Genomic DNA, 27,571 nt, shown 5'->3' with positions numbered 1-27,571 from the left:
CGCAAATAGAATTGTATAAATAAAATGATATTACTCACGTCTATTCAGTGAATCGAATATTATGAGATTAGAACATCTTGCTGTCCTATATTGTCGATAGTGTATGGACATCTATGGAAACTTCTCGGCTCCGATCTATCTTAGAGAAAGAGTTAAAAACACGAGATTAAGAAATCAATAAACTGAAGCACTGATCTCTCCCGTAGATTCATTTTGAATCGATCTACCTTAAGCGAAACGGAACCAATCTCTTCCTAACTTTTCAATTACTCAGCCTCCCAGGGTTTTATAATGATTGAGAGTTATTGTATCGATTCGTGGCACGATCAAGAATGATACAAATAATTAATAACTGTGAAATATACTTCCAGCATTGCCGAAACAGGCTTTTGGTCGATGAACGAATTATTATTGCTGTTTAGATTCTCTAACCCTTCCCTGGGGTCCTTTTGGACGCGCAGCCAACCATCACGCAACATCAACCTGTCTACCCTCATCACATCTACCTTTTTCCCTTTCTCTAACCTTTCACACACCTCGCCACTTTCCTTTTTGCCGTTTTTTCTTTTCTTTTTTTGGCAATCCTAATTTTATCGTCACTTTACGATTTTTATTTTAAACATCCTTTAGTTGGCTTAATAATATATACAAATTATTTTAAACAGAACATTATCGACTTAATACCAGCGGTAATTGCTATTAATTATATCCTCTAATTGGAACGAAGAAGACTCGAAATTCTATGTTTAGCAACGTTCAGGCAGTGTGTAAATTCAGCCGGATTCGAATCCACTGCGTGCATACAAACGCTATAATAACGGTTGACTGATTCGATGATGAATATTAAACAAGTTTCGCTATAATAATCGTGTTACAATAATAGAACAACCGATATCATCCGCGTTGTTGAAATGAAATTACCAGAACAAAGATTCGTTTGTAACGCACGATAACATGCTGTTAAACGAGCAAATCCCAGCGGACAGATAGCTTTTCAGCGAATAATATATTACCTAAAACGATCGATGAATTCTCTTTATTGTACCTTCGAGACAGGTACATTGTATTTTATCGAATGTCATCATAATATCGACGCGTGAAACTTTTCAGCATTTTTAATATTTATAATCAGTTATAACAATAGGCGAGAAGAATTTTTCACGTAAATTTATTAGGAAATATTAAAAATAAATAAATACGAATCAAAAGAAAAATCAACACGAAGTAGATACTAGAATAGCAATATAGGGGTGGCAGGTAGAAAGGGGTTTGAAACGTGTGCATTCGACGAGATTTCTGCCAACGACACGCAGCTACCTTCCAGCTAGCCAGAACGCGGTGATTATCGAAAGCACGTTGTCGATACGAAAATTGTACATTGATTATCTCGAACGAGCGATCGTACCGTACGTAGTTTCGCGCTTTTGCGCTCGACACCTAACGCACAACGTTGGACCGGTGATTATCGGGCAACGTCGATTCTCTACCGCTTGTATCGGTTTATTGTTGTCGGGTTGGCTAGCTATTTGCAGGGCCAGCCACGTTATTGCCGTCGTTATCGTTATCAGCATCAGGTCATTCTGCTTTTCCACCAGACAGCGATATTTTTTTTATCTGCTTCGGCACAAAGAATCGATCGAGATAATCGTGTACCGAGTTGTCTTCTCGACGAGTTAAAAAGAATAAATGTTTCTGATCGAAAAATCAATCCCTTTTTAAAGAAAACGTTTACTTCACGGTTGAAATTCCAGCAATTCCTGCGGTTGTTCGCCACCTATCGCTGACAAATCTCTCCATCCCGACAATCGTAAAAATTCGAACAAACAACGCTAATAAAGACGCGTACGCGACGAGCATCGCACAGATACGCGTGGAATTATGCTTGCCATGGTGTTGTACAGCGAACGAGCAGAGCTCGGTATCTCGCGTCGTCGGATTTACGACTCTTCAGCTACCGCGGGAAAAAGCGAACCAGCCTTTTCAACCGCGAGCCACCGAAACGTTCGTGATCGTTAAATTGCTACAGAGAATTGCTGCAGTCTGTATAAACTCCTCGAAACAAATATTCGCGAGAGGAAGTAAAAATGGACGTAATTTACGGAATCGTTTATGTAATTAACTTAAAATTAATAGAAAACTGGATCGAAGGACAAAGCCCTGCAGACATTATCGAGCACCCGTAATTCTGACGAGCAAGGACAAGTTCGAATCACCGTGTCAGAAATTCGCGACAAGCAGGGATGCAGATCCAGGGCATTTCGACCGGAAATTCCGCTCAACCTCTCCCCGTTCTGCCTAGAATCGTAACTTCGTGGATGACATCGAGCGCGATAGAGACGCGAGTTACATAACTGAACGACCATAGAGGATAACGGAAGCATAATTTGGTGCAGGTAACGCATACATAAGTCCGGGTATCTGTCAGATAAAAGCTGTATCCTCGACGTTGGATACCGATTCCTCGCATCGGTTCGTTTCCTGACACATTTTGGGAACCGCGATTCGTTATGCCTTCGAGCGATTTGTTACCTAAAGTGTCCATAAAAATACCTGAAGAAGCGACGTTGTTTATAATTTAATATTATTATGATATTTTTTATTTACTAAGCGATTTTTCAAAATTTCATGGAAGTGACGAGTACGAGTTAAAAATCTTTCGGTATCGGTTTCGTTTAAACACTACTACAACCACGACACGGTTAACTCTCATTTGACGACCGAATCGTGACATAAACGATGCATCCGTTTGCACGTGTCCATCTATCCACGTTCGTTTTCCACGTTTCGCTCATTTACTCGATTCGACATGCGGTTGTTCATGCCGCTGATGTGTCGAATGAACGTTACAAAATCGAACAGACGGACACATTCGCAAACGTTACACGGTGAGTTTGATTAATTCGCCGCCGATTCTAACCAGCCCGATAAGGAATATATATGGTGGACCTCGAATACCGTTCATGGTTTATAAGAAATACCACAACCGTGATAAATGGTCCTTCAGATTTCAAAGCAACGTTTCTGGTTATCAGACCTCTTCATGTTTGGTAGTTTCTTTATAGAGAATGTACAAGTTATTGTTTTATTTTCACTAAAAATCCTGATTAACCATCCTGAACCCGAGTAATTTTTCACTGCATAGTGATCTCGATTTCGTGATCAATTTTTTCTAATTACTATACCATGTACACATGAAAAATTCATATGATTACCAAAACATCAATCCCTACTAATTACCTTGCACAAACAGGAGCAATTATACGCGTCTCTATTAAATTCGAATATATAATTCACGATATCCAACATTTATTCAAACGAACCTATTTACATCATCGAAATTTCATCTCTGACCGTTCGTATTTCCAGCATCAGTTAAATTTTCGATCCTACCAAATTAATTCGTCTTCATAAATATACATTAAAACTCATTCCCGATCATGATATTGATGTTTAAAACTATTCATACCGAGGAAAACTAGTATTTCTTATACACTTTAAAATATACACGTATTTTGTACTTAAATAAAATAAATGATCAACTTTAAAAATTCAGCCCTTTGATATTCCAATCAATTTCTAAAGCATCATATCTAAACCTGAATAATAAAAATTAAAAATAGTAATATTATTTCACACATTATAATAAATGAAACAATTTCGATGCATCGCCGTGTCCAAGTCTTATTCAGGATATATTGCAGAAGGGTCAATTTATGTTTTCTGTTTCCTATTAATATTCTTGGCAGAATAGTATTATCGGTTCAGGTAAGTAATAAATTATCTTGACAAGGGTTAAACAACAATCATCTGAGAACATTATTTACCTGCAACGAAAACCGATACAGATAATCCGGCCGGTACTGTTGCGGATACTGATGATGCACATGATGCTGATAGGGCTGCTGATTGTACTGTTGCCCTTGTTGCGGTTGATACTGATGTTGTTGCTGGTACTGCTGTTCCAGATGCGTCCGATGATGATCATGATGATGATGGTGCTGATGGTGCTGGTGCTGTTGGTGCTGCTGCTGCTGCTGTTGGTGCTGGTGATACCAGGCATGATTGTAACCATCCATATCACAACCAAGTCACGTTCACGGACGTATCCTCCTCGAAAAAGGGATGCTCTCGCGAATGGCAAACATATCAATCACCTGCCAACAGTCCAGTCCGCTCGTTCGACCGTCGTATTTCGAATTCTCTTTCACGTGGACCAACCGACATCACGACGAGGCTTCACCGTATCTATTCCAACTTCTTTTGTTCGGTTTGACGAATGGCTCGATCAGAAAAATTATTGCTCGTCGAAAACAAAACGCGACCGTTCCGAGAACTGTTGTTCTACCTCGAAATCGTACGTCACGTACGAAGTCTATAAGTCACCAAAGAAACACTGAACATTTTATTTGAAAAAAATTAGTACCGTATGATCAAACTGTAAACGATTATTTTCCCAGTATTTCACGAAGAGTTAAGAATATAGCTCTCTCGATTTGGTCACATGCACTTACTTCCGGCGGATATGGTATTGCACTCTAGGTGATGATTGCAGGCCAACTAACGCCCGTTCGAATTGACGAAATCGCGATCAGCCCGCTGGTGGTCTTCCCCACTCTATTCTTGACCCCCAAGGGCTATTATTGTCCGTCCTTTGGAAGATCTTCTTCCTTTTCGCTCATCGTGATCGCTGGACCGGTCAGCCTCGTTCCTGCTGGGGGTCTTTGCTTTGGGAAAAAGTTGCAGGGCATCAGGAAGAGAAGGGGTTACCGATTACTAGCTTCGAATCGAAAACCTGCCGACACTCTTCCTGTATCCTTCCTTCTGGCTGAGAGGCGACCAATCGTTGATCAAACACGTGTTTTCTCTTGTTTGGTTGGCTTTCGATGCTCTTACCTGAGGTTCTCTTCTTTAGGAAAGGGTTGAAGCTCGTTTGAAACTTTTTCTTCTTTCTTCACATTTAAGTTTGAATTTTCTTCGTCGGGAAATGTTTGTGATTGACACTAGTTTCTTAACAATATTGTTAATCAAAAATAACATATTGTTCGTGAAATAAATCCGAAGTAAGTCATTTGAAGCGATATCATTTCCTGCACTCCATGGTCAATCAAATCACGATTAATTTTAGATTAATATTCTTGTATATGGTTTGTAAGCTTGGGTCACGATTGACTCAATTTCTATCGTTCAAGGATTAAATCGTTGAAATTCGTTCAGTCAAAAGATCAAGAAAATCCGCGTAATCAGAATAAGGTTTCAAACCGAATTCACAATTATCCCCCTAGTGGCCGCTTAAAGCCGATTTAAAACGACAAATTAACGCCCGGGTTACGTCCCTCGTTATCAGCCGTGCAGCCGCGAATCCGTTAAATAATAGTGCACTTCTAATACTCGCCTGTTTCGTTTTATCACCGGCTGACGATCATTAACACGAATTAATTCTAGTCACAAAACTGTAACTGCACCAACGAGATTGCCATTATCACCTATACAGATAGCATTGCACGCAATTAAAAGGACCCGAATAGAAATATTCTGATCGATTTCGTTGAAATGAATCCGCGAAAAACCCTGTCGTTTGCAATTCATTGCACCCATATCGAAATGGAAAAAGGAGAAAGGGAGAAAGAATTGGTAACCCAATCAGGAACACGCAAAACGAGCGAATGAAAAATTCGTCGATCGATATTGAGCTTTTCATGACATAGAATGGTATTAAAAAAAAAAATTCGAATTCCGTGAATTAATATGAACGCGATCATACAGGGTTTTACAAATTTCTAAATGGTTGCATCCACGCGCACCGAAGGACGCACCGGATTTTAATTCCAACCTAAATTCATATTCGATTTCAAATCAATGACATACATGGTTCGATGCTTTCATGCGTGGATAAAAAAGAAGATCATAATATAGAATTTATTTTACTCGAAGCGGAAAATTAAACGTAGAACTGGATTGAACTATATATTGAAAATAGGACGTCAAAATCCTGAGTCTATATACGAACGATTAATTGGAAATAATGATTATTGAATTTACTGCAATAATTAATGCACTTAAACGTTCATGCGAGGATAGTGTTCAAGTTATTAATTTCCAAAGGTTGAAAATATATTACATACTTTCTAGCATAAACGATACTAGATAATTATTAATAGCTAGACAGCTATCCTAGGTAATTAAAATCACAAGATACTCATCTTTCCCCATTAAAAAAACTGCCTCAAAACTTTCTCAGAATACGATACTCGACGCGTGTCCTATTAAATAATTCTAAATAGATGAATCCACAAATGTCTAAAATCCTACCGATTTTCGAATCAACTTAGCTGGCAAAGTAAACAGGTCAGACAGGCTGTAAAAAAGAGTCGATTGTTCGGACGAACGGAGGGTATATAGAACGGAGCAGAGGGGTTTCCAACCCCTTTTTTTTGTGCGGGGTTCAAACGAGTAAATCTAATAATGCACGGCCCACGACACCCTGCGAAACGTCGCTGCTTCCACGGCGACAAGTGTCGGATGGGATATCCAACGAGAGGAGAAAGGAAAAAAAAATTTGAAACAAAGTGAAGCGAGTTCCAGAAACAATGGACAGGTCCGTAATAACGAGCTTCCATTTTTCGCGAACGTTACACCAGCCTCGAACAAAACGGCCGGTAAAACAATGAGATCGAGCATGGTGGTTGGCCCGGCGAAGGTAATTCGTGAAATTTTTGCGAAACCGGGATTATTAAAGGCTGTAATCCTCTTTAACGGCTGCACCGCGCGGAACATTAAGTAGCGGATTCTCTAACTCGCCTGAGTAGCTGAAAACCCTCGAATCCGATGAAATACGCTTCCAGAGGATTTCTCTTTTTTTTTTACTTTTTTTTTACAACGATTTCAACGCGTTCGATACGTTATTTTAATGTTCCGAGTGGTTGGAAGTTGGTATTGAAATTTTAGTTTGTCATTGTGATGGTATTGGAAGATTTTTCTTTTATAGGATTTTAGGGCTTTTCAAGGATTTGGATGAATACCTTGAAAACTAGACTAATGAACTTTGTACAATGTGTAGATAGAGATGTAGGGTCTATTTTTAGCTTCAGTAGTGGATTGAAGATAGTTTTCAATTTAAAAAATATATGAAATTTCAAGTGAGTAGTAAACATGACTTTTTAATTATTTTAATTAGTTTTGTTTAACTAAAATAATTAATCTGGTAACGCAAACCTACCCAATGCTGGTTGTTTTTATGCTAAAAGCGTCCAATAAAACGGTACCGCGAATCAAGTATCGCAACCAAAAATTCATATCAAAATATATGAAACCTTCAACATAATTAAAGCTGGTACCTATGTTCGAATAACAGCCGTGCATTTACGATTCCCTAATGATCCGCGTAATGAAACGAAGTATAATTATTTTCCATCCACGCGTCCCACTCTGTGTTTCTCTTTTTTTCTGTGGTCGACAGAGTTGGCCGACAGTAGCAATTAAAAAGAAAAAAAAAAAGGAAATACAGAGAGGCAGAAAGGGCAGAGCAGAGTCGAGCGTCGATAACATCGTTTCAAAAAATTGACGTCAGTACGCTCGACCTAGTTTCTCCTTTCGGGCTTGCAAAGGTCCGAGTGGGATAACGCGATTGTAAGTTACACGCGTTGGAAACGCGCGGTTGGCCAGGTCGAGCGGACACGGGCTGAAATAGGGGTGAAAAGAGGCGCAGAGAAATGAAAGTCAAGCAGCAGGACGAGTCGAGAAGGGGAAAAAAGAAGAGAAAGTGAAGAAGGGTGAAAAAGGAAATTGAGGAGGTAGAAGGGGTGAGAAGAAGATTAGAAGAACAGAAATTCTGAAACGACGTCGCTCGAATTTTTCAATAACTTAAAAATAAAAATATTATAATTTAACACTTGTGTGTATTATCGGTATAATTCTCGAGAATGAAACTTCAACGACAATGGATCGCGTTATCTTCCACAGCAATTCCTGTAATTTCATCAAAGCTACCGACACACGACATTAGTTGGGAAACTGTTAAGCTTTCCGCCATTCAGAGACGTCAAATTCTTCGCTGATACGAGACTCGCGAACGTTTCACTCGTGGATTAATAACTCGACGAGGCGCGTTATGATAATTCGTGGACGGGACGCGAGAAGATTAAAGGATCTCAACGAGCGTACGTATAAATTCGAAATGAAGATAATTACGATAGCAGCGGTATAACGGGTCCATAAAGCGCCGCTTGGAATTGGTTAAATTTATCGATCGTATCCCCGGTAATACGTGGTCGCTTTTTATCTGGACGATCCCCTGGCAATTTCATTTCATGACGAATATACATCAGTTCGAGCACGATGCTCTTTGACGTTCTTTCTGCTACGAAAAATACGGCTACGGGCTATTATTAACGAATGTTGAAGAATCATATTCAAGAAAAAAATTCAGCTAAATTTTTATAGCATCATGGGATTATTATAATAACGTTATATTAATTCGAGGCACAGGGGTGAAAAAATCCTTTCCTTTTACTAATTTAAAGACATTTCATTGAAGAAGCCCGTCGGTCGGAAAGAAGTTGAAGATATTCGTTCTGTACATCGTTCCTCGTCTTTCAAATAGGGGTGCAAATCGATACGTCCACACGGCCGTTATCCAATATTCGCATTCTCCGTCGGTCCGGCAAAAATGGCAGGCTTCAAAGCCGAGGCACTTCGTCAACGAGACTCCCCGGAGGCCTTCTATTCCGCCTCCTCTCTGAAAGCTACCATCTCACTCCCCCCTTGACACTCCAACCTCCGGTTGTTCCTCTGCTTCTCGAACCTCTCGCCTCCTATTTATGTTCTTGAGAGCAACCTGCCAATTAGTTCCCTACCCTTACTCGGCTGTTATGCACACTTTGAACAACTAGAGACGCGGCTGGCACTTGCAATTGGATACCAGTATTCACTTTCAAGAGTATTCTCGACGAGCTTTGTAGCCCACGTGCGACTCCACCACCCACCTCGCCTCCTTCTATTCGCTCACGCTCTCTTCCCAATTATGTATCCGTCTCTGAAGATCGTTTTCTCTTCGGATATCCAACTCTGTCCGGTCTATTCTACTCAGAAATCGAATCTGCCTTCAAATTTTGGATCCTCATAAAGCGAGGCGATGATTTTAATTGTCGTGTGCTAAGGCACGAAATAATTTCGATATTTCAGATACGTTATAATTCTTAAAACTCTGCTTTATACAACATACAACTCTACGCTTCTGTTTTTAATTATAACATAATCCACGTTTTCCAACGTTTCACACGTCATCAACCTTAATGCGAGAGTATAATACGCAAAACACTAGCACTTGACTCGAATTCATAATTGCTAGAGATCGTTAACAGTTTGGAGAGTGGGAGAAATGTATCAATAGTATGGAAAAGGCAATGATAATATCCTGGCAACATGGTTCCAGTCGAAATGGGAATGGCGAAATTACCACGGAATTGTGCCACACCTGTGTGGATGTATATTTCGCGTGTACACGTATAATTATCACAATGTGCGCTAAGAGAAAATAGCACTTGAAATAAACGACTACAACAAAAAATAAAACGATACAAAAGCTTATTTAGAGTACCTAACATTTTCCTTTACAAATGATCTTTTTAACATTTAAGTATTTTATTACCTTTGCTCCCCTTGTTTCCAATTTCGTCGAGCAATCTACGTGCTTAAATAAGCCATCAATCAAATCTCTTCTAAAAGAAAGAAGGGAATATCACATTTTAAGCCAGAAGAAGCCATGAAAACGCATATTTCTCGAGGTCGATGGGCTGTCAGGCATCCGGCACACAGGATCGATCCTGTTCTGACGACGATGTAAAAGCGTGGAGGACGAGGACCCAGAGCCGGGAACAGGAAGTTTATATCGCGCAGGATTATGGCGGCGGCTAGTAGCAGGATTCTTGCAATAACTCGCCGCGGCTTGGCACGGTATCGCAAACAAACACGGCAAGCGAATTGAACGGAGGCGCGCCAAGTATTTTCCAATTACATCTTCCATTAACGATCGTTCCCCGTTGTACACGGCATCATCGTGAACGATCGATCGAAGAAGCTTATAGCCGGCTTCTTTGCCGTTTCAAGAACCTTGTGCGAGCTTTGGGAAACAATCAGTTTGATCGACGACACGAGTATATCCAGTAAATGCAACTAAAAGTGTGCTCTATAAGATGATAATCTTTTTTTTGTGATTTTACAAATTAAACTGTTCTAACAAGAGCCTAATAGAAATGAAATCAATTATTTATCATATAATTGAAATTCTAAAGTCTACCATCCGGAAATTAAAGGAACGAGCGACCAGTGTTACGTGTTTATCAACGAAAACCGCGGCGGAATACCAACGGTCCCCCATGACCCAGAGAAAAAAAGATGACGGAAGAAACCGGGACAAAGGCCATTAGCATGTTCGTTTTGGTTTAAAATTTAAATCGCTGCGAAGAATCGCGGAAGGGTCGACGTCTACGTCGAACCGGAAGCGTCTCTTTAAAGTCTTCAACGACTATGTGTTTCTCGATCAACAAAGATGACCAAACAAGATAAGAACAAGGAAAAAAGGAGCACGAAGAAGAAAATAAGGGAGGAAAAGGCGCGAAACTTGGCCAGCTGCTGGTCCAGATTTTCGGGTTCAACAACGGTAATAAAAATCATCAGAAAGGAGAAGCAAACTCATACTGGAGATTTTTCAAGGCCACCCTAATCGTTCAACGTACAGAGCACTCTTCAAAATGAATTTCGACACGCCATTGGCTAGAAACGAAGATTTTTCCTCGACAAATTCTGAATGGAACGTTCAGATTGGTCGTTCAATGGTCGAACGGGGGTTATTTGGTGGGAGAAAGACGGCGAGAGAACCTGCTGGGGGTCGTTCACGATTCACTGGGGGTCTTCTTCACGCGTACACAGGGGTGGAAGAGCAGAGAAATTCTTTCGTTTAACAGGGTGCACGTGACACCGGTCTGACCGGATCTAAACTGTGAGAAGATACGTTGTACGTGGTCTGAAGGAGTTTCGGGGTTAGCCAGCTTTGACCCAGGTCTTCCTCGTTGCTGGGGGCACAAACTACCCCTTTCATCCCCGCGACTCGTTAGAATCCTACCGACACTGGGTTATTTAAAGGGAACGATCGTTTTTACTTCCTGTCCGCGAGACAGTTTGAATTTTTAATGAATCCCTCCACTTGGGAACTGTGTCATCGGTATGTTTCTAGTTCCAAACAGACGAATCTCTCCGGCGCACGATGCTACGTGTGCGACGAAACGGACACATGGATCGATGATACATGGTTTTAAGTTTAGATATTGGTAAAACTTTGGCAAACGATTCGAATCGACTCATCACGTATAAATTTAGAACGAGGGTAATGAAACGGGCTATTTTTAAAAATTTTAGTATATTTTAATGTAACGAGCGTCCCGTGAAATTGAACTGAATCAGAGTTTTGGAAATTTCAAGGGGAATAAATGCAATTACATCGCACTCGGCAAAAGGAAATGTAACACGGAGAAATATACAATTTTATACATTCTCAAAGAAGAAGCAGATATAAAGTAACTTCTTTTACAAACAGTTAGGAACAGTTACAGATGTAAAACATCCTTTCTGCAAGGCGAAATGAGTTTATTCAGTGGAAAGAGGCAGTCAGCTCCGAATAAACTGTAACTTCCTGTATATGTACTTGAAATAAAAAATAACCAACATGGAAATTCTCATTTCAAACATTGTTGTCAAGAAGATTTATCTCTTTTAACATAGCTCTGAGTTAACTGTTTTCCTGAGACGAACAACCGTTGTTCCGTTTCGAATGGAATCTCGTAGGGAAACGAAGCGGTGCAAAGAAGAATTACGGTTGTATCGTTACGTTTACAAGAGTAGAGAGACGGTTCGATGTCGAGTAGTATCCCGACGGGATAGGACGTAGAGAGAATAGGTGCAGTCCCGTTCTGTCGCGGTCGTTTGCGCTATCGTAAGTTTATGTCGTCGGTTGCAGGGCTAACCTCTGCCACCCTCTCGCGCCCTTTTATACGACACGATAGTTTCGTCGCGAAACTGCCGCCCGTTCACATCTGTTGCCTTTCCCATTACCCTGCGAACATACACCAGCCCATTTGCCGGCCGGTAAACTGAAGTGCTCTCTCAATTTCGTCCTCCTCTTTCCCTATTCCTCCGGTATACGCGTTATGTTCTTTCGCGATTAACACGTTACGGATAAATATTTATTTTTACGTTATATTATCTTGGCTATTGCATTATCTACGATCAGGAATTTTAAATAAAATAATTTTCAATCAAATAGTAGGTTTACTTATGAAATAAAGGCAAGAATAAGTTCCATTTCTCAGGAGAGCAATTTAAATTTTGAAATATCAAATGGTATAATAAGCAATTTTCATCATCACCGTCACAAACACGAATCCCCATGGAGTTTCTTCGTAAAGATAAAGCCATACGTACAGACCGAATCCCTTGGAATCCCTTCATTACTATGCCGTACCGTATTCAGCAACGCGTACCAGATCGTATTAATTTAATTCGCGCTCTCTTTATCTTATAGCGTTGCAGGTGAAACTACGCCTTGATCATGCCACTGATTCGTTTCTCAAGTTTATTCGAGCTCACGTTCGCGAACACCGTACCCCCGTGGAGCTTATTTCATTCTACAATCCACGATATTTATTATTATTGCCAACGTTCTATTTACAAGCGAAATTTTCCTGATCCTCTCTGACCCTTTCCTCGACGATGGTCCAGCAGAGTGCATACATATTAATGAGAACGAACGATCGCGAAGCTGCGACTCCGTTTCGTTTCTCTTCTTCTCTTCCTTATTCTACTATCCTGATTTTCCTGCTTCCTCTTCGTATCCCATTTCCTACCACTGTCACCGGTTAATATCGAGGATTTCCCTTCGTTCCACGTTTCTGTTGCTTCTTTTTGGAAGCTTGAAATTGGAACAGAGCGGTGGAAAGAGAATATCTGTGGAAGATTTTCTTCCCTGCCTTTTTCCTTCCTTTTTGTTGTGGCTTTAGGGGCTAATGTCGAGGACTCTTTGATGGGGTATATTCGAGTCTTATTTTAATTCAAATGTTATGACAAAAGAATTATAGACGTACCGATAAATGAAGCAACTTTTCAAATAAAATTCAACTGGTATAATAAGTATTCTAATACTGTTTCAACACAATGATGAAGTTTTAATACAAGGAATGAAAATGTACCCAAAGGGTTAATCGTATCGATCCACTTTCCTGGGTTATCAAATATTACTGCCAGATGAAGTTAACTAAAATGACCGAAAGGTGATGGCACCCACGAGTAGCAGAACTTGGAGACTCGTAACTGTTATTGCCACGTACAGATCGAAGAGATCGTCGACCAGAGAATACCCGAGAGAGAAAACGATTTAAGATAATCGAGGAACAGCTCGTCTTCTCGCGTACAGCCACCGATGGAATAATTTTCGACCGACTGCTTCCTCGGTCCCGGTTCTTTATTAATATTCCTCGAGGTTCAGGAGTTAGGTTCGCAGCTGTGCGCGTCGCGATTGAAAAGAGCCGGGGCAGGTGCTTTTGGAATTTGAATGGAGGGGAAGCCGGTGGAGCGGGTTACTTTCGATTGCAAATCCTTTCTGATTCGATCTCCACTCTCCTTCGCTTCTCGCTTTCGCGGGTCATCATGCTCGAAATTGTGTCAGGAAATTGGCAGACGCGATTCTAGCGGAACGATCAGATTTTACCGCTTCTTGAACGTTTAATTATTATTCAATGGAATATGCAGAATTCTGTTGAATTCTAAGAATCAATCCTGTTTTCACAAAATTCGATAATAAAAAATAATCCTCGGATATTTGATGATATAAGTCATCGAATTATTTTCAAATGACACTGATCCGCTCAAAGCTTGCAGAATAAAATAAAATTCGAGCGGATATCAGCGCGGAGCGTTGATCAGGAATACTCCACCAATTCCTGACCAATTACGACAGTTCGTACGTCTTCGTAGGGTAACGACGATTTCTTCACCCACCTCCCCTTTCTGTTCATCTTCTACTGTGACGTCGGCAAAGGTCTCATACATATTAATGACGATCCGATCGATTTCAGACTACTCTCGCTTCTTGCTCTGTTTAGGGACATCGACGTTTCGCTGGGCATAAGCCCTTCTGCCGCCCACAATGGTTATTATGCCATTAACGTAATGAAGTTAGGTGGTGCTGAAGGTTCCGGTGGTTGGCCACCGGTTCATTCGAAACACGAAGAACATCATAAAACGGCAAGGAATATTTGAACAACATTCGTGGTTAATTATGCCGTTGCCGATTATTAAATTTTTTCATTTGAAAAAGAAAAGTATGAAAATTTTTGCTTGATATAAAAACACAATGGATTTACTACTTTAAATTCTATCAGTTCGTCACGAATGCTTTAAAATGTTGATTTTCACTAATGCATTATACTTGCCGTTTATTGTTCTTTTATATATATATAGATTGAAGCTAATGGTAAACAATTTGTCTCAGGGGTGGACTGAGTAACTACTATTAGATCGATTAAGCCGACACACGAGGTGCATTGCTGATATGTTTAGGTGGTTGGAAACTGAATTCCTTGTGGCAACAACGTCAATGTTTGTCGATTGTATTTCTTGTATCAACAATTGAGAACCGCGCGCTGTGAATCATGACTGTTTTCATCCTACTGGAAATCAAACCTAATTTGTATAAAACATCAACGCCAAGCGGTGTTCCAATTTCGTTATTAACTGTACGTTATCAAGCAAATATTGTTACTGTATTTCGAAACATTTAACTGGGTTTTATAATTAAATTAAACTAACCTCGTATTATTTTCGAAGAAATTAAAAAAAAAAAAGGTGTAAATTTAAATCCCTTGTTTTTTGTTTTTAACACTGCTATTCAGTCTTTGGTTTTTAAAATATTAGAAAACATCAAAGCAATATACCTAACTACTACACCCTCAATTTCAACAATGTTAGCTCTACCATAGAACAAAAGAAATTAAACGTCAAGCGAATACAACGTGGAAGATGAAACATTCAAACGTTGAAAACCATTACTCACCTGAACGTGACTCCAGACTTTTGGTTTCGGGCTGGATCTCGCGTTGCTAGTTGCATTCGAACTTCCGGAATTATTCGAAACATTTCCAGACGAGGTTGTGGATTTGACGGACGGTTTTTGCGTTTTTTGAATCTGTGCTGTGACTGTTGTTGACGAATTGCTACGCTGCTGTTGAGATTGTTGCTGCTGTTGCTGTTGTTGTTGCGTTTGTTGCATGATCTGTTGGATGAGCTCCAGTTGTTGTTTTGTGAGGCCATCGTTGCTGGCACCAGGAGACGTGGCACTCTGTAAAACACAATTAAGAAAAAGAAATATTAATAGCTGCTCGGAGTCGTAGAACTTCAAATATTCAAGTATAATTACGAAAAAACCGATATAATCCTCTCGGTAATAAAACCTATCCGCAATATTTCAAATAGGAAAGAAAAATTTAAAAAAAAAGAGAGAAAAAAAATGATGGAAATATTCTGTGCGATAAATTCCGGAGAGAACAGCATGAAATCGAAAGGAGAAAAGGAACAAGGTGAAAAAGAATAATGAAAAAGGGCAATGCAAGTGGAGAGAAAAGAAAGAAATCTGGCACGCGCGAATACGAACGAAAGAAGAGCGCATCGGTGATCGTTTTTCAACGACATCATGGAAAAATCGTGGACGCCTGTACGCTTTTTTCGGCTCGATGGGAATGGCGAATGACGAACACGAATCACAAAGGGACACGACAGATAGAGGGAGGTGGTTCTGGATTTCACGATTTTTAATTAAGAGACGGTCCCATTGGGTTACCACGGACACACCCGCTATGCCATTCGTGTCATCGTTTCTGAACCCGGTTTCCTGAATTATTCGCCTGTGATCGGCCGGCCATTCAATACTCCCTTCAACCGTGCCAACGTTTCGGTTATTACGAACGACAGCAGCGTGTCGAAAAATCTGCGGGATAATCGATTGGACAGCGAGATATGTGCGAAATATCTGGCTTCGATTGTTTCTTTTTTTCTCCTCTACGATGACACCGACTTTTTGTATTTTATACTTCGGTCAAAATTTAGGATCTTTCCTAAAAAATTGCAAAGAAATAATCAATAAACTAGAATTTAAAATAAAACGAATTACTTAACTTGTCAGAGAGGAAATTTTCAATTAAACGTTTCTATAGTGAAAGGATTAATTGCATTGAAATTACTTCGAGGGGAAATAATGAAACAGTACTTCATTTAAACTAAAATGAAGAAGAAACCACATTCTTATACACCTAAAATACATAATTATAACGTAATGTAGAACTTATAATAAAATATATTGATTTTTGTGATATGAATGCTTTCATAATTTCAAGAAAGAAAAAGAATAACATTAATTGAAGTGACGTGAAATAATTGTACACCAGCCGCTAATCACTTTTACGCGGACGCAACGAGTGCACGTATGAACCAGGGGTGCGTCTGTAGGGGGTGGTTCAGCGGCCGACACGAATTGGACCGTCGATTAAAATTGGATTTGTTAATTAGCGCTGGGAATGTGGCGGCAACCGTTCCCGATCCGACTCATACCTTATTAAACCTTCATCTCGTAATTTCCACGCTGCCATTCGTCATCGTTGTAATCAGTAGCCAGTTATTTTCTCACCCCCGAAACGCTCGTTTCATATTTTATTTATTTCTTTTTTATCTCCCTGACCAGAGGAACGCGATTAATTCTAAGACATTCCGCGATCTGTGTTTCACGATCACTTAATTTTCAAATTCAAACTTTCAGCATTAATGCAAATAGAATGAAATTTAATTCTTTTTTTTCTACTATCCATCATCAGAAAGATAAAATAAAACAACCACGCGCAGCCACCTAACTCGGCCAAGCAAATATCGGATAATTATAATTAAATATGTAGAATATTTAGAAGCAGAACCGTACGACCAGCTCGCTTCATTGCTTATAAAGAATTAAACGCGTGAGATTGCATGCACAAGCAGCGTATGATGTTTGTCTTCTAAATATGAAACCGGTTTACCAACAGTTATTGGTAATTACATTATGAGAAATTTATGAAAAATTCATTATTCATATTTTCAACTTTAGATTTATCATTTTATAGGAAAAGATTAATTTATCTTTGTATATAGATGAACGAAACGCTCGACAATAAAATTATAGTTAAAAAAAAGGTAACATTTTCGCATAATCAATCATTCAATTCTTTTATTCCTAATATTTATCACATTTTTCTTGGCATATCTAAACCTAAGCTTGTCATGCACGTCCACCTTGCCAGGACTATTTGTAATCATAACAAAGTGGCTCCAGACACGGTCCACGAGGAGAGGGTATTTGTTAGCCACGAGCTCGCGGATGTTCGTTCTTCAAAACGTCTCTGAAAGTTTGCTGTTATCTCTTGTTGAACGAACGAGCTTCCCTGACAAATCGTCGTTTCCGACGATAGCAGAGCGAGTGTCGACGAACACCACTGCTCAGACTCGCTTTCACCCTCTTTCTTCCATCCCCTTCCCCAACCCCTGTCCACTAGGCACTCTCTTTGCCTCATCTTTCTCTGCGATATATATATATTGTTAACAAATGCGAACGACATTTTTTCAGATCAATCTAACGTTGGTTTAAAATGGAAAAAGTTTTCAACCTTAGAGCTCTTCGAATAGAAATGGACATTTTAGAATTTTGAATTCTCTGATGAGCAATCTTGCGAAAAGAGACTGAGATGAAATTTAAAATTTAAATTACTGTAAAGATATTACAGTTCTTGGAAAACTGAAAAATATTCCTAAAGTTATGCTTCAATATTCTTTTTTTTACTTACAATTAGATATTTAGTGTCGCTTTAACTTCTAAGATAAATTATTAAGAATTCAAATTGTAACACGAATTTACAATTTATACAGAAAACTAATATTTTTAAGAAATTTCAATAGCTAAAATTTCCACCATAATTTTCCAAGTGCATCGAACTTCATTAAACCTCGTATATTGTTTCTTACATTAATTACAACGCGAATTTCCAATTAAACATTCGTTTCTGTAATGTATTTTTTATCTTCAGGAAAAAAAGTTACACACGTTATGAATGTCATTATTGGTACGGATGTTTCGATGATCATCGCCCTAAATCCCTTCCTTCCCTCGTTCGATCCTACTGAACGATACAACGAGCGGGTTCTCGCGATTTTCAGGATCCATCGTTCTCACGCGAGAATCGCATTATTTTTCTGCTACCTTCCCTCCATCTTTCACGTCGCTCGCACGCTCGTTCATCATCCGCCTTTCTCACCGGCGACCCACTTTTCCCGACACCCTTTCTCCACCCTCTACCCCTCCCCGCCCGTTTACGATATTTCAGCGTCTCCGTTCTATTATTTATAAGCGTGTACAACGATACTTCTTCTTCTGCCCGTTTCCGCCTGGCATTTTTATTTCAATTGTCCCTCCGTGAACGGGAAACGTGAAGTTTTTAATTGTTCCCTCGCCACGAGATCGTTTTTTCTACGCTTGATGTGTGATATTTTTTTTTTTTCTATTTTATTTTCATACGTTCCGGTGGTTTTACCTGGAACTGTTATATTTGTATATAGGGTGCACGAAAAAAATCATAAATTATGTATATATAAATACATAACATTTACTACGTATTTATTTATTTATTTTTTGTTCATTCGCTTACGCCATGCATTATTTAATTTGGTTACGTAAATTTAATTAATTAGCCAAGCTATCGCGAACATTAAATCATAGGTACATTTCAAACAATCTCGTGTAAGGGTACACCGCTAAACAATACTGCGTAAACATTTATGGAGATGCAATTCAATTAATTATGTTAATTAAGATACTTAATAACATACTCGATAATGAATCACGTTTATTAATGGCCGTACTATTAATTCGTTCGCGATATTCCGGGGAATAAATATTGATTCACCACCCTCGTATAGAGAGCGCTTCAACTTCAATTTCATTTACAAGTAAATTCCAAGGTATTTTGTTTTTCAACGATTGTAAAAACTCTGCATCATAATTATTAAAAAATTTATGTTTTTTTTACGAATATTGATAGATCAATAAATTTGTCTAAAAAGTAAAACAAAGTTTTGCATTAATAATACTTTTCCAAATGCAAATAATGTAACACCCTATATACGGTATCCCATATCGCGCTCGTTGGATGGTAGAACGATCGAAAGGCTTCGCGTGGACGGGAAATGGAAGTTTGAAAATGTATTCCAGCATGAGTGACACGTATGTTATTGTCGGGAGATCGGCGAACGAGCATCCGGCGTGCAGGTAAACGAGCAAAGAGAGGCGGAGACGCGTGGAAGATGATTGCACGCGTGTTACACCTATGAAAAATTATGGTCCATCGAGGTACACTGACGTGTCGGGTAATAGCGTTAGCAACACTGGAAAATGAAATTCGATACGATACGCATAAACAGCTTTCAGCCACGATACAGGTAAAATATGGTTCAAATGATTTGAATAATTTTCAGAAACTGTTGCACACAGTAGAAGAGTATTTGAGAGAAAAATATAAAAATTTAAAGAATAACAAAGTAATAATTATGTAAAATCCTATATATTTAATCGCAGAGATACATGAAAAATGTTCACAGTTAAAAAAGATATAACTTTCGTAATTTACTTTCCAACTCACCGTACTAAAAACTCTCTCTTTTTAACCTGCGTTTCTTAGCTCGTTTATAGGAAAATAGATTCCCTCGCGTCACCGTGTCTGTTCACGGCGAAAGGAAGAAAGGCAGGTAAGAAAAGTTAGTCTTAAGTGCGTCACTTCAGGAACAGCGTGGCAAACACGCTAGCCAGCGGCAAGTTTCAAATGAAAATTGACGGGGTACAATGAAAATATGTGGCCAGAGGAAGATCTTAACACCTGGCTACCCAATGTTGAGGTCTCTAGGTACCAGCGACGAACTTGGACGAATTAAAAGTACGGGAACGATCCTTTTTTTTTATTTCTTAACTTGTCAGGGAAACTCTTCGCGTCTCGTAATGAAGTTTCTTTTCCACATCCGTCATCTCCCTTTACTTTAAATTTTTAAGTTACCGCGTATAACCGGATGTAATTGAATTTTGGGTCTCCTAGAGAATTTTCGGATACCCAGACACCCTTACTTTTTCTTGAAAATTCTAAGCACACGATGCTTTTTTCTAAACTCCAAAGTTCGATAAAAGAAGCTGACAATTTTCCGTCAGCAAGATAGAAAACAACCAAAGAGGTTCGAAAAAACGATACTCGAAGGTAACTGAAGGTATTAGCCCCGGGGTAATTTGTTTCTGTCGACTCGATTTTGCTACGTAGAAACGTTTCTTCGAAACGAGGGTAATTGATTCGACTATAATGGGTAGGCTTCAGAAGCGATTTAGTGGAGTTGAATAATTGTTTCTTCTTTGCGGCGAGTACTAGTTGGAAGAGCAGTCAGCCTCGTTTCTTCCTTTGAAATCTCTTTTTTCCGCGCTCCTTTAATGGATTGGCTGCGAGTGAATAGACTCGTTGAACAGTGACTCTGAATGATGAGTGTGATCGTACTTGGTACAAACGAGATTGAGTGGTTGTTTTAAATACACTGAGCCGTTCTTTGTGGCTATAATTGAATTTCGAGAACCCAAATTACCGTACGGATGTCTTAGAACATTAAATGTCTTACAAGTAGTGAAAACGTATCGAGTCTTGTACATAACAATTTATTTCTAATGCTTCTTGGAATTTTTTTTAATGAGAAAAAATAATGTATTTTCAATAGTTTTTAATTTCTTGGACTTTATAATAGAAATCATATTCTGATATGTTATTCAATTACATATCATTTATGAAATCATCTGATGTACTTAATCGTTTGGAAAAAATTTGTGGTTAAATTAACCGAACACCCTGTACGTGAAGTGCAACAGGGTATGCTCTATTCGATCGACTGTCACGAGCCTAATTGCAATATCGTCAGGGGGTTGGCATTCGAGGCCGGCATTAAAGTGGAATTCCGTTTCGATTGGCCACGATGCTGAAGTGACATTTATAGATACATACACGTCTCCCTCTCTCTTTCACTTTCAATCTAACACCCTTTAATCTCTGCTGTTATCGATTTACTTCGAGCTCCTTTCGAAATGCGAATGTTCTACGTTTTTGCAAATTGAATTTACTCTACAACAAAGGATGTGTAAATCTGTGTAATTAAATAAAAAGTCTCGAATATTAAAAGCAAAAGAAATTGAATGAGATCGACCATCGTTTTCATCGAAATCATCTGCTTTTAATACACGTATTGTGACTACTGAACTAAATACAATTTAGATATAAAAGAAATTAATGTCAATTGACTTGAACTAATGTAACAGACTTCTTTCGGTATAAACTTGAAGCGAGGAAATTATATAGTAACAATAATTTCTTTACAGTCATTTCCCATTCAATAACTCAGCAAGCATTTTTGAATTAATTGAAAACTTCTCGTCGTATATTGAACGTTGCAACATATGGAAAACTTGATTTCTATATAAAGTATAATTTCTGCAGAGTTAACGTCAATTTACATCGAACAAAACAGAGGTCGATGGAAAAAAGTTTCGTTATTCGTTCGCTCGTACAAGCGTGTCACTCAATTTGTACAAGAAAATTGTACGGTATTGAAAAGCTATAATTAGAATCGTTTAACACAAGCTCCATTATCGAATTATATTCCCTTTAAAACGCGGTTCCATTTTATGTTTGACGTCGGTCTATTAAAAGGGGACAAATTAAAAGCTTCAGAATGAACAGCGTTGAAATTACGTTCGAAAATTGTTTTTCAATATTCTTGGGAAAAAATCAGATCGTCATAAAGAAATTCATATTTCCCGTTTAATGGCACATCGAAAAATTCGAATACTTTTCCGACGGTTAAATTCTTCGTATCGTTTGTTTCTTCGACAAAAGATATTGATAACTCGGACGAGAAGTCCCATTTTTCGATCGGCTTTGAGAAAGAAAGTTTCCTCGCTGGGTCGAACAAACGAAGTCTAAATCCGTAACACGCACATGGGAAAAGTTTCCCATTGAGATCGAAACTACGAGGCTGAAAAGCAAATTCTGTGGCGTGGCCATCGTTCCGGCAGGTGGAATTCAAAAGTAACGAAAACTCGATAAGGTCTCGACCCGATTACACACCGCATCGGCTAAAACTTTTAGAACACGGGCTTTTGTGGCTCCCTTGTGTTCCCCAAGGATTGTAGAACCTTCCCCTATTTTTTTGTCGATAACTTCTCTTCGAACAACGATATCGCAAAATTTACAGTTTTGAATCATTTAAACGCTTTTCCGTGAAAGTTAAATATTTAAGGAACTTTTTTCTCTAACAGTATAAATCATAATTTAATATACTAATAGCGAATATTAACTAAACTTTATAAAATATTTTATCAAGGAAGTTTTTGAATTATCACCTTGTCCACGTATTATTTTAATTTCACGTTTAGCCATCTGAAAGTACTGAAAACAGAATTTAAATTGCAAAACGCACTTAAGGTTTTACAGAAAAAATAGCACCGACCTTCCCGTCGTCGATATTATACCAGTAAACACGCTCGAAAGATCGAATCCATTGGTCGAACGTTCGATCCCTCAGTTCCATGGTACACGGAATGAAACTGGGTTACTTAAACAGAGAACTACTAGACACGATAAAAGGTAAATCTTATTTCTGAAAGCAAAAATATTATTTCAAGATCCCGACCGAACCTGCTATTTTTAGGATCGATATAAGTTTCAGCCTCCGCCTCGATATGAAATATTTTTCTTCTTTTGTAGGTTCAATAAGGCCACGGTTTAGTCTCTAGATCCGATAGAATTTCATATTCGATGGTTTAACGCTTTATTGCTTTTATTTTTTAACATTCTTATACGATGAAAAAGAAATTAAAACCGTGCTGTTTGCTTAACATATTTTCTCTCACTGAATTAAGTGATACGAGTCAATAATAAGTCTGACAAATCAGAAATCATCGTATTAGCGAAAATAAAAATCTACAAAAAATAGTTATATTGTACTACGTCATGCCGTAGTATTATTATTTCATTATTATTGTGCTTAAATTTTAATTAATCAAATATCAGACAAGATCTACAAGATTGAAGTGTAACAAATAATTCAAGACTACAATATCAAAATTATCAAAGCAAAATACGTAGTACAAAACAACGGTACGCAATAATCTTCAACGAAGTTGAAAGGCTAAATGACGATTTAGCGAAAGTTGCAGCAATGTTGCAAATCACGAGCAACTCTTGATACAAGTGTGCACCATTTTGTGTCTGTGAAACGTGCAACCCCCCCGTGCATTTCTCGGATTATTCCAGAGAAGCATTTACACTAATCGTCATTCCTGGGTAGTTCGCGAATTTCATCATAGAATACCGTAATTGGATAAATGAGGCACCTAGTTAGAGCACCACAGATAGGCGCGCAACGAAATAGTTGCTTAACCGCAACTTCGAATGAATGAAATCAGGATGAAATTTCCAAGTCTTCCCATCGATTAATCACAACTATCACACCCGTAACAACGTGTTTTTTTCACCCTCATTTCATTTCACAAGAAGTAGATCTACGAACGAGTGGGAGGATGTTACAGATCGATTTTAACGCAGATCTCACGCGTGTGTACAGCACGATTCCGATCTTCAATTAGCCCTATATCAAGCTGACTCTGACTGTCCGTGATTTAAATACGATTTCCCTCCCGTAGTTCCACCGAATCGCGCGAATTCGACGTGTAAAAATTTACGAGCGGTTTTTGGCCGAGCTCCGTCGTGTCTTTATGGCTCGACGAATGGTTGTAGCTCGTAAAACACAGGCCCAAAAACGTGTCGTATTACGGTCATGTTCTCTTACTGATAAGTTATACTGCAACTTTTCTTTCAACACATTATTCACTATTTGCAAATGAAATGGATATGTGTAACTCTACGTTCATTAAAGTTAATCCTCAGGGTTGCATACAAATTTAAATAATTAAATAAATAATAATAAAATGTTCTAAAATATTCGATACTCGTTAGAAACAGGAATTCTATCTAGCACTTCAGAAATTTCCAAAAAAATATTTTTATATAGCTTCTAGAATTTTAACTATTAATTAAACTAACCCAAATTCTTGTGCAAACGCACAGCCATAAATTCAAACAATTCAATTGAACAATATGCTATGTAAATAAAATGCAACCATATTCAAATTGCTTCTGCGTATCTACTAAATTAGACGTCAACGTAAAATAGAATTTTTTGATAAAGTTATTTTATTTCAAACCATTCCATACGCGCGTATAAAATGTGCCTGTTTTAAATGAAAAGTCTAATTAGCATACAAATAAGCAACGGAATAGATCCGATCATGAATTAATCTTACGCAAATACCGTGAGAAAATATGAAAACGATTAATCGAATCGCTCGGGAAAAATACGATGATCGCGTGACGTTGAATAAATTACTTTTCCTTTTATGCGTACAGACGTGCGCTCAACGAAACATCAGAATTAACACGATCGACGATTAAATTAAATTTCGTACAACGGATCAAGGATCATTATTCACCGTTCAGGAATTAACCGATAAAATCGTCTATCAATTCGTTCGATCGTACTTTTTAGAATTATGTCAATTTGTTTTGGTTGCAAATTGCCTGTCGATATTCTCTTAGTTAACAAACTAATTAGGAAATTTCTACAATTTTCTTTCAGTACCCTAATTAATTATTGATAATAAGAATAATTAACTTACAAATTTCGAATTTCCAATTTGCAAAATCCAACGAGAAAAGACAGTAAATGTGTAGAAATTCACGTGCTCGAAGCAGGCTCGACTCACACTAAACACACCGCGACCGAACCGTTTGAAGAACTGGAAACAACTGAGCTCCGGCCCTGCGTCGAGCGCGTGAATTTGTAAACATACACTGACTCGTCTCGTTGGACGGATTATGATTTTTGATGCTAGTCAGATGTTATCGAACGTTTCTTATAACTGTAGATAGAAATTTAAATTTCGAGCTTTAAATTAATATCACAGAATAAAAGTATAAATGGGGAAAAATGTTCAATTTAGTAATCTACATTTCTTTTGAATCATACATTCGAATAAAGAGTAATATTTTCTACATGCCTAATCATCTTATCTAGCATTTTATTCGGCTGCTAATAATAAATAAGAATCAAATACCGAAATTAAAGATGCAAAGAAAATTCATACCATTTCCACGAAATCCATCAAAGAGCGAAGGTACCAGGAAATTTCAAATCTTCCGTATTTCCAGCAGGCTAAGCAGCACTTTTGGTACACAAAAACCGGATATTTTTCTCTTTAGCATTTCACAAGAGAGATTCTCTTGATTCGCATGCAATGCCACAGGACACTTTGCGTATAATGATCGCCGGCTGCTGAACTCGCTTTCAGATTCCAATCTCCAATTAGCTGTGCATCAAGTAGACGCATTCAGCTGTGTTCTATCATGGCGAGCATCTCTGAATAAGCTAAACAGATACGTAAGTAGATGCAACCATGTTGATGAAAAAAACCACGTAAATACCCCGGGCAAAAGAGCGCGTTCGCAATCTTTGGACAAAGAATTATTCCTCTTTCATAGATTTTTGATTTTGTTTTAATCGCAATAAATTTTTACTTATAATTTTATCAAATTTGCCGAATGGTATCAATATTAACAGAGTAACTCAAACTTTTTTCTTAATAACCCTTATTAAAATATTTCTGTATTACACCCCTCCATTTACACTAATAACATGGTACTGTATAGATAAAATTAACTACATCAACTACATAAAATATGTATCAGAATGAAAGTTATCAAAAGTAAACTTAATTCACTTTCTGACAAATAACACTGATAATGTCATAAATGTGTAACGAAGTATCAAAGGTGCAAGATGATTAACCTAGTTTCTCTAACGATACCCATTATTGCAGGTAAAAAACACGACCATAAGCACCATACGGGATACAAGCTTTTATTCCTCGGAATTTCACACGCTTCGCCATAATCTGCCTCAAGGGAAGGCGACAGCACAATCATCAAGCGGAACGTTGAACGCAAAGCACCCCGTTCCACCGTTTCGTGCACTCGAATCTCTCGCAGCCGAGCCGAGATTTCGATCTCTAATTAGCTGTATATCAAATGAACATGCCTCCTGCGAATCTACTCTAGTATTCAGCTACGAGCAGAGAATGTTGCAGCACCCAAACCTTTCTCTTCCCTCTCTATCTCTCTCTACTTTATAAGATCGCACGATTACAAAGTACACGGTTCTTGCAATCTCTCTCCACCGTCGTTGCGTTTCGCCGTTGCTTTTCCAGGCGGATCGTGTGTTTGCGTTAATATCGGCGTCGCATTAATGTGCGTTGGTTTTGCGCCATCGTATGAATATGTATGCATCGACGTTGCGTAGGATTTATGCGCGCCCTCTGCGACTCTCTTTCCTCCCCTCAGTCTCGACCATACGACCATCTTTGTCGATTTTGCATAGGGGTGCAACGCGTATCCAACCTGTCCCCGTATGTGTGCTGTGTAAACGTACGGGGCCGCACCCCTACGTCGATTCTCCGCGCGTTTCTGCATCATCATCCAATACCGACAACCAACTGTCGGTCTCTCTGTACCGACGAAACGATGACTTTGATTTGTAACTAGCGAGTCTGCAATCAGTGAACCGACGAATGGATAGACGGATGAAGCATCGATGTCCCGAGATCGTCGGATGATTAACAGTTTTCGGGGCATCGTGATTTGAGTACTAGTTAGAGAGGAGGAAGAGAATGCAGGGATCGAGAGGAAGATGTATGGGAGTTGGATTTCTGACGTTACGGGTGTGGAAGGATCGGATTAATTATACCTTTAGATACGAGGAAGAGTCAAATGAAAAGAGCAACCTGGGACCTGTAAAAACATAATTAGAAATCTTCGATACCAAAAGTCGATCAACGGTACGGTCTGAAAATAATTCGACGAGATCGTGTGTACTTTTTTTATCAGCAACACACAGACGAAATCGTTACCAAACGGAAGTAACCCGAATGTTTGTACTTGCACGTGTATTTATACGTACGGGAAAGCGGCGCGTGTACACACACGTGTACGTGCTGCACTTTAGATTAAAGCTCTCATCGAGCACTTTGTCCGTTGGGATGCACAGGGAAACTCGATTAGTTCCGCGGCTCGAAAGGGATACATACACGACTTTTGCGGTGCTTCGAGCAAAGATAAAGCGAACGCGAAGCGAGATTCTACGGTGCACAACCGGCACAGCCGTTTGATTAAAGCTCGCCACGAACCCGATTAGCTTTTTGCGATATCTCTCCACGGTAACTGAGGATAACAGGAAGAGCTACCGCCACGCCGGAAGTGGCCTGCTGCGCGCTGCGTTTATCTCGATGGAAGAGGGAAAAAATAAAAAATAAAAAAATATATAT

General features: G+C 38.8%; 1 protein-coding gene across 3 annotated transcripts in view; it reads right to left on the bottom strand.

Annotated features, from left to right (window-relative positions):
* The window catches only part of LOC114882871, a 241,669-nt gene that overhangs the window by 34,928 nt on the left and 179,170 nt on the right, over nucleotides 1-27,571 (bottom strand). For all 3 annotated transcript variants that reach the window (XM_029200001.2, XM_029200002.2, XM_029200003.2), the window contains one exon: nucleotides 15,101-15,385. In XM_029200001.2, the coding sequence (XP_029055834.2) occupies nucleotides 15,101-15,385 (285 nt within the window). The remainder of the gene's footprint in view (nucleotides 1-15,100; nucleotides 15,386-27,571) is intronic.

The sequence above is a fragment of the Osmia bicornis genome, chromosome 15, assembly GCF_907164935.1.
Source record: "Osmia bicornis bicornis chromosome 15, iOsmBic2.1, whole genome shotgun sequence".
NCBI classification, from domain to species: domain Eukaryota; kingdom Metazoa; phylum Arthropoda; class Insecta; order Hymenoptera; family Megachilidae; genus Osmia; species Osmia bicornis.
Note: the sequence above shows the minus strand (reverse complement) of the source record. Positions and strands in the feature narration are given on the sequence as shown.